Raw genomic sequence first — 16632 nt, 5'->3', positions numbered from 1 at the left:
GGAATTGAGCCCTGGTCCTGTGGCAGAACAGTATGTTACCTTAACTTCTGAGCCATCTCTCCAACACTGACTGTATTGTTTTACTGACTGTTTGACAAGGGTTGAGGGTTCGGGTAGAAACACTCCAGGAACACAATGTTTCCAGTTATGCATTTTTAGATTTGCGAGTTTTCTTTTTAAAGTTTTATTATGCTTTTATATTCATTTATTTTGTGTGGTGTGTGTGTGTGTGTGTGTGTGTGTGTGTGTGTGTGTGCGTGCGCGCGCACGCGCGCAATCATAAGACAACATTCAGGAGTTGGTTCTCTGGTTCTCTTCTTCCACCATGCGGGCGTCAGGGATTGAACTCAGATCATTAGGCTTGGCAGCAAGCACCTTTACCCCTGAGCCATCTTGTGAGCCCAGCTTAGGAGTTTTTAGCTTTAACATCACACAAAAGCAATACCCATTCTGTGGGAGCCGTACTTGGACAGCTTGAGTTTTGATTGTTTACTGGAACCAGTAGGATGTGAATCAGTACTCTCCTGTGATTCTGGGCAGTAGCCATGGGCCACAACCTCCACTCTGTGGCTCTGAGGCCATGAGGTGCATGGCCTATGGCTTCCCTTCTCTCCTCTCCTCTCTTCTCTTCTCCTCTCCTCTCCTCTCCTCTCCTCTCCTCTCCTCTCCTCTCTTTTTCTTTTTCTTCTTCGTTTTAATGTGGCTATTCAATACTTTACTATAACATAGACATTGTGTTCAAGGATTGGGCCCTCCTGTAGGCTACTGTTCGTGTCCTGGGCACATGTAAAGATAGACAAGAAAGCTGCAGAGGTGGCTCACAGGCTAAAAGTGCTCCTGCAGGAGACTCGAGTTCAATTTCAGCACCCACATCAGGCAGCTCACATCTGCCTGTTACTCAAGCTCACATCTGCCTGTTACTCAAGCTCCATGGGACCCAACGCCGTGTTTTGGGCTACATGGGTACTACCCTCACCTGTTCACATCCCCCCACACACAGACACACACATAAACACATACATGAAAATAAAATCCAAAACATTAAATGTAGGCAGGGTTCAACTTGGCTACCCCTAGGGTTACATGAGTTAAAAGCACTCTCGTTTCTTCCTTCAGCCAAGTGTATGTGTGTTTGAGTGCATGTTCGTGTAGTTTCTATCCGATCTGGTTTCTAGCTCAGTACCACCTGTGAGGCCCCTCCTGTTTACACATTTACAGGTTCTAGGTGTTTGGGTTAGGAGTTTCTTAAAGGAACATTCTTCTTCCCACCAGATAAAATTTCTTTGTCTGGCTGCTATTTACCTTGCTCTGCTGTACCAGAAGCTTCTGGAAGGCAGGCATCATGCCTGAATCAAGGCACTGCACCCGTCACCCATCCTGTCCTGTCAATATCACAAATCACAATGAGGCATCTGTTGACTCATTCGTTTTGTTTGGGGATGTGTCTTGCTGTATATTCCTGTCAGAGCCAGTAACCAGGATGTAGTCCAGACTGGCCACGAGCTCATAGGAGTGCTCCTCTCACAGCCTCCCAAGTGCTGGGATTACAGAGACGCCATGCTGAGCGCTCAGACAGACACTATTAGGACCATCTTCAATTAATGAATGGTGTGCACGAGGCTGGGGCCGAGGAGAGCTCTGTGGGTAAAGTGCTTGCAAGCATGAGGAGTTGAGATTGGATCACCAGGCACAGTGGTGCAGACCTACAACCATAGTGCCGGGGTGGGGGTGGGAGGGGCAGAGATAATGGGATCTGGCCAAAATGGTGAGCTCCAGGGTTAGCGAGAGATCCTGTCTTAGGAAATAAGGTGGAGCACTATAAAGGAAGACACCTGACACAGACTTTTTGCCTTGGCATTCACATGTGTACACACACCACACACAGATCCAGAATAAATGAGGTCATGGTCTCTCATTCCCATTCCTCCTCAGGATACCCAGCAACTACCTAAGACTCTCACACACACGTCCCTACTACAAAGAGGTGTTGGGGGTCAGAAGAACTGGGTTATTCTTTCGACTGGGGTTTTGATTTGGGTTTCTCTTTATGGCTTGTTACGGTAGCCCAGACTGACCTGGACCTCATGCATAGACCACACTTGTCTTGGATCTGTCGTGAGTCTCCTGCCTCTGCCTCTGCCCCTTGAGTCTAGCATGGCAGCTGTGCACCAGCTTCCCCAGGGAGTCTGGCTGAGTTGCTTATTTCCACCTCCGCTTCCTATCTATAAACTAGAGACGAAAACGCTGTCTCGCTGGAGCTAGGGAGAGGGGGCACTTGTTAAGTATTAAATGTTTTCAGAAAGTAGGAATGAAAGTGATTTCCACAAAAAATGCACGTGGGAGGCTGGAGAAAGGCTCAGGGGTTAAGAGAATGTGTTGCTCTAGCAGAAGACCCGAGTTCAGTTCCCAGCACCCACATCGGGCGGGTCACAACCTCCTTTAACCTCAGCCCTAGGGAATCAGATGCCACCTTCTGGCGTCAGCAGGCACTGCGGCATATGTGTATACACCCCTACACACAGACGCGTAATTTAAAATTAAAAATGTTTGTGGGTGAGCAGATATGGGGCTCCAGGGGCCCCTGTTGTTCTAGCTGACTCTCTCCTTTCCTTTCTTTACAGAGTCCCCTGGTTGAATCCCATGCAGATGACAGCTCTGAGCCCCTGCCTTCCACAGTTGAGGCAGCCCCCTCCTCCACAAAGGAAGAGATACATTATGCCTCCCTCAGCTTTCATGAAATGAAGCCCAGGAACTCCTGGGGGCAGCAGGGCTCTACCACAGAGTACTCAGAGATAAGGCTCCACAAATGACCACATGGCCATGAACATTGCCAGAAGGAGCATGGCGGCCACAGGAGGCTGGCTCTGCAGAAGCAAAAGGGTCGCCTAGGTTGACATGCGATGTGTAGGACTTCAGGGCCGTTCTTTTCATGACACAGGCGTTCTGCTACTGCCCACGCCCTTGTGCTACCCTGCCCACCCAATTGCTATTGTGCCCTGGAAATCATAAGCTTGACTTTTTTCTTTCTCTTCCTTTCCACCACCCTCTCTTGTTATTTCAAGTCAGGGTTTCCTGGGTTGAACTTGCTCTGCAGACCAAGCTGCTCTTGAACTCACAGAGATCCCCCTACCTCTTCTTTCCAAGTGCTGGGATTAAAGATGTGCACCAGCACCACCCAGCATTTGACTTTGTAATTGTATGTGTGTGGATGTTTGGCCTGCATGCGCATCCGTGCACCACATGCATGCCTCGTGCCTGCAGAGGCTGGGGGAGGTCATCAGCTACTCTGGAATTGGAGTTACAGAGGGTTGTGAGTGGCCACGTGGGTGCTAGGAACCGAACCCAGTCATCTGCAAGAGTATCCAGTGCTCTTAACCACTAAGCCATCTCTCCGGTACTAAGATTTTTTTTTTTTTTTTTTAGATTTTACTTAAAAATTGGCATGTATTGTTTACACAGTGATGGTTTGCTGTGTTTTCTTTCAAGTGTATCACCTATTTTGGCCATGCTCATCCCCTTCTCCTGTAGTTGCCAGTCTCCTCTCTCTCTCCCCCCAAACAATCCCTTTACTGTGTAACGTTGTATGTATCGGTTACCTTTCTTGGTTTTGTGGATAGGACGCGGACAGAAACATGAAGGATGGAAAGGTTTATTCTTGTTCATGGTTTCAGTCCATCATGGTGAGGAAGGGAATATGGTGGTGCTCAAGGGGGCACATGTAGTGGAGGCTCCACATCGTGATGGATCAGGAAGCAGTGGGCTCAAGCCAGAACCAGATGTAGATATCATCTTCTAAGCACGCCCCAGACACGTACTTCTATAAATTGGGTCACATGTCCGAAAGATTCCACGGCTTTAGAAAATACTGTGACCAGCTGAGTACCAAGTGTCCAAATATATGGGCCTCTGTAGAAAATATACATTTAAACCCAAACTAGATGGATGATAGTTGGATAGACAGACAGACAGGGAAAGGTTAGTAGATATTATAGATAGATAATAGAAAATAGAGACATAGAAATGAGATAGACAGACTTACAGTATAGATAAAATATACAAGGTAAGTGGTGGATATAAGACAGATGGACAGATAGATGACAGAGAAAAGATGATAGGCAGACAACTTGTCAGAGACGCTGCTCCACTCTGCCTTGCTTTTTGGGAAGCATGACTGAGCGCAGCTCAGAGAAAGGTGCAGACAGGGGCGCTGTGGATGCTGGGGAGCTGCCAAATGTGTCTTAACTTGGTTTCCTTTCCCTGGTTTTTAAAAACAGTGTATGTACTTTGTGAGGGAAAAGTACCTTAGAACCAAAGCAAAAAGAAGAACGAAACATAAAGAGGAAACACTGGTAATAGTTAACATTTTTTCAATTTTTCACTTGCATGTGAAAACTGGACTGAACCTGCATTTGTGCTATACATATCATATCTATCACTGTTGACTAATCTATGCTTCTTGGTTTGGTTATTCTTTGAGACAGTGCGGTGATTTGAATGAAAATGGGCTTCATGGGGAGTGGTATTATTGGAGGTGTGCCCTTGTTGGAGGAAGTTTGTCACTGAGGGAGGGCTTTGAGGTTTCAGAAGCTCAAGCCAGGTCCAGTGTCACCCTCTCTTCCAGATATAGAACTCTCAGCTTTTCTCTAGCACCATATCTGCCTTTCTACCACCATGTTTCCTGCAATGATGGTAATGGACTGAACCTCTGAACCTGTAAACCAATCCCCAAAATATTTGCCTTTATAAGAATGGCCGTAGTCATGGTGTCTCTTTACAGGGATAGAACAACACTGACGAAAACAGAAAGGGTCACAAGTACCCCAGGCTAGCCTAGAACTTGCTAGGTGGCTTAAGACGACCTTGAACTCCTAAGCTTCCTGCTTCCAGCTTCCAAAGCCTGGGATGACAGGAATATGCAACAGACTTTCTTATATATTCTTCTATATTTTCAAATGGGTGTGTGTGTGTGTGTGTGTGTGTGTGTGTGTGTGTGGGCACACAGTTCATGATGAGTTCAGGTGATGGCATCAGACCCCCTGTAGCTGGAGTTACAGGTGACTGTGAGCTGCCCAACATGGGACCTTTGCAAGGGCAGTATGGCAGTATGCACTCTTCCCCCAGCCCCTGATCTGTTCTTTCTGTTTCTGACCCTGCCTCTGTGGTCCTGTATTCATCTCTAATCAGAAGGCAACCACATTCCTCATTGGGAAGCCTTTCTACCAGTGTGATTCTTAGACCTGGGGAGGGGGAGAGGAACCTATTTAAGGAACTGACACCAGTTGTCTGAAGTTAAAATTGCTTCATTTCTCTGTCATTGGCAACAGTGATCTAAGCATCTTCAAAGAATTTGTCAAGATCCCCTAGTTTCAGAGTAAGGATGTGAGCTTGGAAACACTGGAGGGAGAGCGGGCTCTAGAATTAGAACCCAGAACTCTCACATTGCCAATCCCAGCTTGGCCAGCTCTGCTTAGCAGATGGTGCTGCTGATGGCCAGGCGATGTCACCCCTCCTTCAGGTCCCACAGAGAGTCTTCCAATTTATCCGGTAGCCTACATTTCTTCAGCTCACTAAGCCTGGGATGGTGTCCTCCCCAGAATGTTCCAGAGACATGTGGTGCTGGTGCAGTCCAGCTGGTCCCCAGGGGGCACTCATTCTCCCGTCTCCTTCATCTCCTTCCCTGGCTGGGCTGTCCTTTAGGTCTTCTGTGGACACTTATGACAAGTTTCTCCTGTGGGACAAAATGAGGGAAGAAGTCACATCTTGTGTTCCTAAAGTCCTAGGAAAGAAATTGTTGTAGATTTGGTTTAACGCTTGTATTATGTTAATTGGGTACCCAAAATTATATGAGAATCCGCACATAAGACACTGAGGGTCCCTGCCCTTGGTTGGTTCTGATTGGTAAATAAAGCTGCTGGCAGCCAATGGCTGGGCAGGGAGACATTTAGGATTTGTAGACAAGGGGACCAAGATAGAGGAAGGAGAAGAATCACCATGGCGAGAAAGGAATAAAATCCAGGCTTGAGAGAGGCAGAAGAGAGAGCACACCAATCATATAAGAGCTTGGAAAGAGCGGCCCCAGGGGAACCCCCACTGGGTCTAGGGTAACAGAGACCGAATGTAGATTTTAGTAAGTGGTAAATAACTTAGGAGTATCGGAGGGGAGGCGTTAACAACGTGAACGTTTGGGAGTGGCACAGCCATTTGAGCTGTTTAGGACATATTAAAACAGAAGGTTACATGTGTGATTTTCATTTGAAAAATCCAGAACATTGGCGTGGCAGTGAGGAACTCATGGTGCTACCACCACCGGGGCGACTTTGAGTAGCACTGATCTCCTAATGTGACAAAAAATATATAAAGGGACCCAACTCCTCCCTCTACACGCATGCCGGCGGGAGAGATGAACCTGGGGCTTCACCTCGGTGCCTAGAGTTCAGAATGTTTCCACCCATACTTTTTAATATTAATTGATTTTAATGTCAGGAAAAATAATTAGTAAAACACATCTGTTCTAGTTTCATTCAGTTCTCTTGCTGTGATAAAAGACCAAATCCATGTAGGAACAGAGAGGGTTTGTTTCGGTTAGCCATTGCCGATCACAGTCCATCATGGAAGGAAACCAGGGCAGGAACCTAGAGGCAGGCCTGTTTGCTATTCCACACAGTGTAACATTCAACCCAGACTCACTCAAAACCAAGGAAGTGTAGCAAAAATCATGGAGGATGCTGCCTGCTGGTTCCACAGACTGGCTTATACTCAGTCAGCTTTCAAGTGTTGTCACCAATTCAATGTCACCATCATCACCAGCATCATTAGTAGCCATCTTTATCGCCATAGATCCTGCTGAATATTGGATCTACAATGTTCCCTATAAGACTACGGGTTAAAGGTTTAGTCCCTAATGAATTAAAAGTTGGGAAACCCTTAAGACATAAGGACTAGAAGATATGTAGTGGTTTTGGCCTAATGCTGTTCGTATTATGTCAATTTTGGTCCCCTGAACTGCCTACTTGAGTGTCTGCACATAAGACACTGAGGGACCCTACCCCCCACCCCCCGGCTGGTTCTGATTGGTAAATAAAGATGCCGGCAGCCAATGGCTGGGCAGGGCAGACAGAGGTGGCATTTTCAGGATTCCCAGACATGGGAGGGAGAGGAAGTAGGAAAAAGGGGAGCTGCCATGTGGGGAATGTGTACAGGAGAGGAGAGATGCTATGTCTGAGAAGATGGCAGGACAGAGATGCATGGCTGCCATATGAAGGATCCAGGGGATGCGGCCCAGAGCACAGCCCGGTCGAGCAGCCCTTTGGGTCAAACACGTGGAGGTTAGGAAGTGGTCCAGCTATTGTGCTGTGTAAGGCACAGCAAAATATAAGGGCTGTGTGTTTGTCTTTCTTTTGAGAACGTAAACAATTGGAGCGGGTGACCCACTGAGGGGATTGTTTATTAATTATCTATTTCTGTAGAGATAGCTTATTGGAAGGGGTTACCACTGGAGGGAGGATTGGAAGCCCAGCCTCTTCTCTTCTCTTTGCTTTCTGCTCATTACAAGGTGAGAAGCCAGAATGTATTGCTTTGGCACAGGTCCATTAGCAATGGGGGCAATTGACTATGAACCAAAAGCTCTGAAACTGTGATCCAAGATTTATCTTAATTTTTATAATTGACTCAGGTATTTTGTTACAGTAACAGACAGCTGACTGATACCATCATCACCACCATCACCGCTATCACCATCACCACCATCCACCACCACTTTGACACCATCATCTCGTTATGTATCCCCTAGCTATCCTGGAGATCACTATGTAGACAAGGATGGCCTAGAAACTACAAAGGACCACCTGCCCACTACCTCCCAAGTGCTGGGATAAAAGGTGCATGCCAGCACACCCACACCCACCCACTCACTTAACTCAGAGCTAACCATTTCAGCTAGACTGGTGGTTGGCCATACACTTGTCTTCCTCTGCCCTTGGGATTACAGGCACACGCTGCCATGGCTGGATTTTGCATGGGTATTGGGGGATATTAATTTAAGTCTCCATTCTACAATATCAAGAATTTTACCATTGTGCCGTTCCCCCAGTTCCACCACTATTACTTCTAATACTGAATTTCATGCCAGGGCAGTTTCGGGTCCCCTAACCTGACCTGGGGATACTTTTAGCTATCTAACCCAGAGTGGTGGTGGATTTTACTACTGGCATGTCGTGGTCATGTGCTTACCACACTACCACGCCCAGGATAGCCTTACTCCCCCCATCTGGAACAACTAGCTCTCTTAAGTATGGGCAGTGCTGAAGCTGAGAAGTGCTGTACTCTTCAGAGATCATGATTAATCCATCCTTTGGTTGACTTCCAGCACGTGCCTTTAACTCCTTCATCATGAGCTCTCTCTTCCACTAGCTTCTGGTCTTGGGAATCTATCTGTCTGCCTCATAAGAACCCTGGTGTCCAGTTCTGGACAGTTTCACCATCTGTTTATATCTCCTGGGTCATGAGACTAAGCCCTGACACTATGATGTAGAACAATGGTCACCTTCTGGAGCAGGATAGTTGCAGGGCGTAGACCAGGACTCTACACATGTAGGCACCTCCCGTGGTTGCCAATATGATGAGGATTATCACCAAGTATCCTGGGATGTATAATTCTCTTTTCACAGTAGGCAGTGGCCCTTGATGGAGAGGAGAACAGGACAATCAGGACACTCATTAAACTCATTTCTTCACTCACTGTCTTAGCCAGAGTTTCTATTGCTACAACAACACCATGTCTACAACACCATGACCTAAGTAACTTGGAGAGGAAAGGGTCTATTTTATCTTACATTCTATCATGAAGGAAGGTCAGGATAGGAACTCAAGCAGAAATCTGGAGGCAAGAACTAAAGCATAAGCCATGAGGATCAAGGATTATTGGCTTGCTCTCTGATTTGCTCAGCCTGCTTTCTTACGTTACCCAGAACCATGTTGCCTAGGAATGACACCATCCATAGTGGACTGGGCCCTCTCACATCAGTCATCAATTAGGACAATGTCCCACATATTTGTCTACAGGCCAATACTATGGATGCATTTTTCTCAGGTAAGATGGCTTTCTTCCCAGTTATATCTAGGCTTATGTAAGTTGATAAAAACCAACCAGCGCACTTGGCCACCTATAGGTTCTTCAAAGATTTGTCAGCACCCACTATGTGCTAAGCACTATTCAGGTACCAGGGATTCATCAATGATTGAAATTACTTGGGGCTGGCGAGATAGGTCAGTGAGTAAAGTACTTGCTAAGTGGACCATGGAGAGATGGAGAGAACTGACTCCATGAAGTTGGTCTTCACCCTCTAGAGGTGTACCATTCAGTAGATATGCATCATGTACACACACATTAAAAATAAAACAAAGACAACCCCTTGTTCTTTTGGGATGGCATCCAGGTGGGAGGCCATGATGCTTGATATTGAGAACTTGACGATTTAGAGTCAACAATGAGAGATGCCGCTGGAGAGGTCTAGTAGGGGCTTTGCAGAGAGGTTTAGCTGAAGAGGGAAGAGCCACTCCATGGGCTGTGGCCCCAGACTGAATAAAGAAGTGAGCTGATTACCAACACACAGCTCTCTGTGTCCTGGCTGTAGATGCAATGTGTCTAGCTGCTTCATACTCCCGATGCCATGACTTTCCTGACGTTCTGAGCTGTGCCACTGCAGCACAGACCGAGATTAAACTCCAGCCTTGACTATTTTAAGAGGAAGAATGGATGCAGAAGCAGACAGTGGATGATAGAGTGAAGAACAGCAAATATACTAGGTCCTGAGGATAGGGAGTTATAAGGGTGTATTGCTGGTTACACAGGGTCATTAACTCACTGAAGATAATAGCAGGACACCAGCGATTCTGGGACTGCACTGTAGTTAGGGACAAGCAATGAGTAATGGCTGGACAGCCTTCCTTCCTAAACCATAGTTTTGCACAGTAGAAGACAATGAATCTGGGAGCCTCGTGAGCATGCTATGCTGAATCAGCTCCTGGCCTTCTCTGGAGTGTGCAGGGGGACTGGCCGTCTTTTGTGCAGTTTTCTACAGCGTTCTGATTCTCACAGCACTGTACTGCCGAGGCACTTGTCCCAGCTCTGCATATGGGAAAACTGAGTCTGGACATGGTGAAATTCTGCCTCCTGGTTCACATTAGTAGCACTGTTAGAATTGGCACCTGAGATCCTTTGATTCTAGAACAGTGTGTGTGTGTGTGTGTGTGTGTGTGTGTGTGTGTGTATGTGTGTAATGTGCCCACATACATGTGTTTGTTCATACATGTGAAGATCAGTCGTTAACCTCAAGTTATTCCTAAGGTGTTATCTAATATGAGTTAAAAAAAAATTCAGTTTCTTGCCTGTGTGTGGGTGTCAGAGGATGACTTGAGGGAGCCATTCCTCCCTCTTGCATTACTGAAGGTCTCTGGGATTGAACTCAGTGTGCCAGGCTTGGAGGTAAGGACTTCCATTTGCTGACCCATCTTACGAGCTCACCTTGTTGTTTTGTTTTGTTTTGCTTGACACGGAACTTCACTGTACAGCCCTGCCTGGCCCTCAGACCCAGAGCTCTGCTTGCTTCCTCCTCCTCCCAACCTCATTTCAGTTTTCAAGATAAGCTTTCTCACTGGCCTGGAGCTCTCAAAGTGGGCCAGGCTGGGTAGCCTGCAAGCCCTGGGGATCCTCTTGTCTCTGCCACCCCAGCTGGGATCACGAGCACACATCCACGGTTGACTTTTTCACCTGGGCTCTGCATACTGACCTCGGGTCCTCACATAGGCTTGCACAGCAAGCGCTTGACTGCGCCAAGCCCTCAGCTCGAGTCTGCACAGCTCAGCGCCCTTTCCTTGGCTCTCTCACTGATCAGATCACTTTCTCTCTTTGTGGAAAATGACTGAGCTGCTAGGGAGAAATGAGGGCTTTCCTCGTTTGCAAATCTGCCCCAAGTTCCTCATTTCGAAACCAGAAGGAATATGTCTTTCTGCAGTGACTGAACTCTCGGGCTATCTTCCTGCACTCTCCTCTAGGCAAAGGCTGTGGGGTCAGATTCTTTGTAAAGGATCTCTCCACTTTCCTGTACGGTGTGGGGCCTTGGGTCAGGAGCTCAAGTCCTAGGGCTATTTATTTTCTTTACCTGTGAGACAGAGGTGGATGGTACTGAACCACTTGCTGTACCAGGAGACCAGGATGGTCCCACAGGTCATAACTGTGGCTAGCACACAGAAAGCTAATACTGGCCAATCTTGTCTCTTGTGCATCTTGCTCTGACTCCAGGACTGGGGACTATGGATGATTGACAGAATGGGCTGCTTTGGACAGGTCCTTAGAGGATGAGGAGGGAGGGCATCACTGAAGGGCTCTAGCAGGCTTGAGCATGGCAAACAGCTCTCCCCACCCCCGCCCAGGCCTCTCCCTTCCCCGTTTCCTCTGCCTTGCTAAATTGTTAGATTTCATTCCTAAAGCTAGCCATCAAGGTTTATTTCTTTATTTGGCTACTTCCTCCTCTTGAGGCTGACTACCAAGGTCCAGCTACCAAAGTATCAGAAGTCCAGAAATCAAAAGTCCCCTTTTAGCCCACATAATTAACATGCCCAATCAAAACAAGCCAATTCATCCTAACACTGGAGTTCCCCTAAGGGTCACATCTGTTTCCCCTCTATCCACAGGCAGTCCTTTGTCCTTTGGAGCAAACACCCCTTTTCTTTCTCCCCCTTGTTCCTTTCCCTTCTCTCGTTCTCTGTCACCTGTTTTTGTCTCTTATTCCCCTTCCCTTTGTCTTTCTGGGGCAAAGGCATCTCCTTTGTGCTGAGAAGTTGGTCCTATGCTGATCCTTTCCGTGGCACACCGGAAGCTGCAAGTGGGGCGTAGCAACAGAGGGGCCTCCTGCCTAGACAAAAACATATGGGAGGCAACGTTTGGAGAGCTTGGTGGTTGCACTCACGAGATAGAGGTGGCTGGATGGTGACATCCCTATAGAAGGCCAGCTGAGTCTCCAGGTTCTCCACAATACACCGGTAACTGCCCATTTGTTCCCAGGACAGACTAGGGAGGGTCAAGTTCTTCTCGGAGATGCTTAGGAGGGAGCCGTTATGAATCCAGTGGTACGTGACTACCGGCCTGGAGTAACCGGTACATTCCAGCTGCACATAGGAACCAATAACAGCACGCAGCACGCCATTAAAGGCATAGGGCTCGGTCAACAGTGACACATAGTCTGGTCCATCTGCAGAGACAGGGAAGGAGACCACAGCTGTACTTCCAATCCCTTCGGATGGCATCTTGTCCAGAAGACACAAGGTGCCCCTCTCCGTGTGATGAGCCCACCCCAGATGATAACTGAAACAGTCAAGGCAGTTTCCACTCTGAGTTCCTGTGGGCTAAACCTTGCTTGCCCTACACACTAGATATGGTAAATGGCTTAGAGCAGAGCAGAAAAGCTCACACACCAACCGTGTCATAGGACACCATCTAAACTCTGAACAGGTTTCGCAGTGTGTGATCCACAAAACTCACTGTCATGAGCTATGAAGCAGGGGCAGCAGAGTAAGGGGGGGCGGGTTTCAAGGTGTCTCCCTGAGAAATCAAACCATTTGACAGATCTGGATTAAGGGAGGTTTATTGTGGAAAGGGAACAGAAGAGGGACCTGCAGAAGGGGTAAGGGCAGACAGACCCAAGAGGGCAAAGAAAGCAGGGATAGAGAAAGAAAGGAAGAGGCTGTCCAGGAATACATGGGAACAGAGAGAAAGAGTAAGAGAAGGAAGGCAGAGAGAGAGGAGAGACAGTGAGAGACATAGAGACAGAGATGAGATAGACAGAGAGACAGAGACAGAGAGAAACAGAGATGAGATAGACAGGGGTGGGGGTGGCTGGGGTAGCCAACAGTCTGCTAGGTCGCTGTTGATAGGTTCCTAGGAGGAGCCTAGCAGAATTGTTAATCAACACTCAAGTCATTTGGTCCATAAAAATTTCATCTTACAGATGCAAATCTCAGAGGAGAGGAAGAGGGTTCAAGTGCCCGTTCATACAAAAGTAGAAACTAGTTGCTACCTGGCTACAGTCTCTGAGGCCTCAGTCCAGGTTGCAACCTGAAACCCATAAATGGCAGCATGGGGGTCAGGGGTTGTCTGTCCTCCTGTGAATTAGTTTTCTTCTGATGGTGCCACAGAATCCATGTTAGGAAACAGGAGGAGCACTGAGCAGTTCCTAACTAAAATGTGAAAATCGTTTGCCACGTTTGATTGTGATTTTCAGCTGAAATTAAATGTAAACGACAGTTGGGTGCTGAAAGATTCTGAGTGGGTGTTGATGAGCTCCTGTGTTTGTTGGCGGTGCTGGTGTTGTGCTTGGGATCACATGGCTTCATGCATGCTAGTGGGAGGAGCTCCACTACTGAGCCACACCCCACCTCCTCACTTGGGGGTCGGTCCTAGCCTGAGACTCTCTCATGGACCTGTATCTCACACCAAGATTATGTTTTTAAATCCAACCTGCAATGGGGGCGAGAAGAAAAAGTGAAGATGACTTTCCTAAATTCAGAAGAAAACAAAATTGGTCAACAGATCTGAAGGTTTCAGAGAGCTAACTAAACGTAATTGAGAACGAAGAGATGGATGGCTCAGCAGTTAAGAGTGCTTGCTGTTCTTGCAGAGGACCTGAGCTCGGTTCCCAGCACTCCACCCACATCAGGCACCTTTAGGAGATTGAACATTGGCATCCCCACACATGGCATATACTCACACAGATATACACATATAGACATAAATAAAAGCAAATAAGAAAGGTAGACTTGTGATCTGAAATGAAGGTAAGAATAAAAGATTGACTGTAATCTCTCTTTCTCTCCATGTGTAAGTGTGTGTATGTGTGTGAGTGGGTGCGTGAGTGTGTATGTGTATGTGTGTGAGTGTGTGTGAGTGTGTGTATGTGAGTGTGTATGTGAGAGTGTGTGTGTGTATGTGTGAGTGTGTGTGAGTGTGTATGTGTGTGTATGTGTGAGTGTGTGCGTGTGTGTGTATGTGTGAGTGTGTGTTTGTGTGTATGTGTGTGTATGTGCATGTGTGTGTGTGAGAGAGAAAGTATGTGTGTGTGTATGTGTGTATGTCTGTGTAGGATTCATACATATGTGCAGGAAAGTGTGGGCACATATATGACTTACATGTGCAGGTTAGAGGTCAATATCACAGACATTCCTCAATCACTCTCTTAGGCATCTTTATTTCCATACCATATATTATGATTATCATCTCTTCTTTCACCTCCCCCAGATTCTTCCCACTTCCTGGCCCAACCAACTCCAAGCTTTTTTTCTCTTTAGAAAAAAGAAAACAAAGCAAACAAAGAAAAGAAACAGATAAAGTATCTTTCTGACTTAGAATTCATGTATTCTAACCAGACGGGCTGACCACTGAGACCCAGCAATCTCTCTCTGTCCCGCTAGGCTAGGGATTATAGGTATGTGCTGTCACAGTCAACATCTATGCAAATGTCAGGGATCCTAATTCAGGTTCTTGTTTGAGGACAGCCATTCCCAGCCCCACTTGCCTCTCCCAACAAAAACAAATAACCAGGCCATTTCTAATCTAAGAATGGGGAGTATGTCCCTCTCCTAAGGTCCAGCACCTCATGGGGAGGGCAGTCATAAACCCACAGAGCTAAACACCCAGAGCGGGATATTAGCCAGACCTAGCTGGCTGCGGGCTGGCTCAGCCGTTTTCCTGGATACATACTAGAGGCTACCACCGGCTCCCCTCCCACTACCATGGACACTCACAGGCCACAGTTAAGGAAATCGTGTCACTTCTCTGGAGTATTTCTGGGACATCTTCTATGGCACACTGAAGACTGTGGTCGTAACGACTGACCCCGTGGATGACCAGAGTCTTGCCATCCGGGGAAATCGTCATGCGGTTATTGCCTGAGGTTGGCACAAAATTCACGTACCACTTGATGTTCGAGGAGTTGGTAAGACAATTGGCAACCACGGAGTCCATGCCTTCCACCAACATGCTGGCGTTGGCTGAAACATTGGCTGAGATGTCTGGGTCGTCTCTCAACTCTAGGTGAAGCAGAAGGAACAGGTCAGGTATAGTGTCAGCTTCTTCAAGCTTCGGGGCATGTTGAAGAGATGTAGAGAGCCCTAAGATAAGGCACAAGGGAAGCCCCTGCACCGAGAGGGGTAGAGGAGGGAGGTGTGGAGAGCAGGCTGCATGGCCCATAGGCCTGAGCCGTTCTGTATAACAGCAACAACAGCAGGTTCTTGGTCATGAATAGGTGGTCTAATGGTGGTTGGTTTTTTCCCCTCTGTATGTCCATGTATACTGTATATAGAACATGTGTTTGTGGGTGAGAGTGCTAACACATGCCACACATGCACTGAGAGCATGTGTGGAGGACGAAGGACAACCGTGAGGATCAGACCTCACCTTCTGCCTTGCTTGAGGCAGGGTCACTCGATTACCTCTGTGTACCCCAGGTTAGCTGAAGATTGTGGTGGTAACCTTCCACATGTCACGTAGGGGTGCCGAAAATACAGATGTATTCCCCCATCCCCGGCATTCAAACTTGGATCTTCAAGCTTTCTTGGCCAGTGCTTTACTTACTAAGCCATATCCCCAACCTTGCTCCCAGTGGTTGTGAAGTCCAGGGCCCTCATCTCGGAGGAGCTGGGACAGGTGGTGGCTTTGGAACTAGTCATAATAATTAGATCCACTGTCCGAGTTTCATTCGGTCTACCAAATTCTCTCCAAACGTATAGATGACAAATATGTAGATATTTACCCTTCCTAGGAATGGAACAGCTTGGGAACACAGTTCCTCACTGAGGAAAGATAAGGCTCAGGGCCACAGAGTATAGACTCAGAAAAAGGCAGAGGGCTTCTCGTCCTCAGAAAACTATACTCTCCCCTTGGTCCTAGGGCACCAGTGCAAGCGGTCTGGGGTGGACAGATCTCCAAGGCAGCCATGCTACTTCCTCCAGGTCTGGAGTGACCATCACTGTCACGGAAGAGATTGCTATAATGAACTACAAAATACTTGGCCCTACAGTTATGGCAACAAACATAAAACAGTGCATTGATATCCAAGTCTATGATCATGCAAACACCAGGAAAGGACCTCATCCTCAAACCAGGAGGTTCTTCCCTAGGTAGGTCTCCCTATGAGAATACAGTCTTAAAACTAGTACCTCATGAGACTCGAAGGACTCAGCCAGGACAATGCTCAAACTTGTGGCCCACAAAAGTCACATGATAATAAGTTAGGTGTAGTAGTAAATGGCTGTGGCTCTAGCACTCAGAAAGCAGAGGTAGGGGAACTGAAAGCTCTAGTCCAACTTGGACAACACAGTGAGTCCCAGCTAGGGAGAGGTCAGTGGTAGATCCCCTGCCTAGAATTCCCCACTGAGTGGCTGGGGAGTAGCTCAGTGGTAGAGCCCCTGCCTAGAATCCCCCTGTGAGGGGCTGGGGAGTAGCTCAGTGGTAGAGCCCCTGCCTGGAACCCCCAGTGAGGGGCTGGGGCGTGACTCAGTGGTAGAGCCCCTGCCTAGAATCCCCCAGTGAGGGGCTGGGGCGTGACTCAGTGGTAGAGCCCCTGCCTGGAATCCCCCAGT

The 16632-nt window shown here is 47.5% G+C and overlaps 2 protein-coding genes across 2 annotated transcripts in view; both read right to left on the bottom strand.

Annotated features, from left to right (window-relative positions):
• Positions 1-5282: 5282 nt before the first annotated feature.
• Positions 5283-16632, bottom strand: part of Zfp819 (zinc finger protein 819) — a 58634-nt gene continuing 47284 nt past the window's right edge. Inside the window, exons 4-7 of the mRNA XM_063261753.1 lie at positions 14797-15081; positions 11967-12248; positions 8543-8678; positions 5283-5728 (exon numbers count right to left, since the gene is read on the bottom strand). Coding sequence (XP_063117823.1) covers positions 5713-5728; positions 8543-8678; positions 11967-12248; positions 14797-15081 — 719 coding nt within the window. The 3' untranslated portion in view covers positions 5283-5712. The remainder of the gene's footprint in view (positions 5729-8542; positions 8679-11966; positions 12249-14796; positions 15082-16632) is intronic.
• Positions 5283-16632, bottom strand: part of Ceacam18 (CEA cell adhesion molecule 18) — a 14611-nt gene continuing 3261 nt past the window's right edge. The window contains exons 3-6 of the mRNA NM_001402042.1: positions 14797-15081; positions 11967-12248; positions 8543-8678; positions 5283-5728 (exon numbers count right to left, since the gene is read on the bottom strand). Coding sequence (NP_001388971.1) covers positions 5713-5728; positions 8543-8678; positions 11967-12248; positions 14797-15081 — 719 coding nt within the window. The 3' untranslated portion in view covers positions 5283-5712. The remainder of the gene's footprint in view (positions 5729-8542; positions 8679-11966; positions 12249-14796; positions 15082-16632) is intronic.

The sequence above is a fragment of the Rattus norvegicus genome, chromosome 1 (assembly GCF_036323735.1).
Source record: "Rattus norvegicus strain BN/NHsdMcwi chromosome 1, GRCr8, whole genome shotgun sequence".
NCBI classification, from domain to species: Eukaryota; Metazoa; Chordata; class Mammalia; order Rodentia; family Muridae; genus Rattus; species Rattus norvegicus.
The sequence above is the reverse complement of the archived record's forward strand: the minus strand, read 5'-3'. Positions and strand labels throughout refer to the sequence as shown.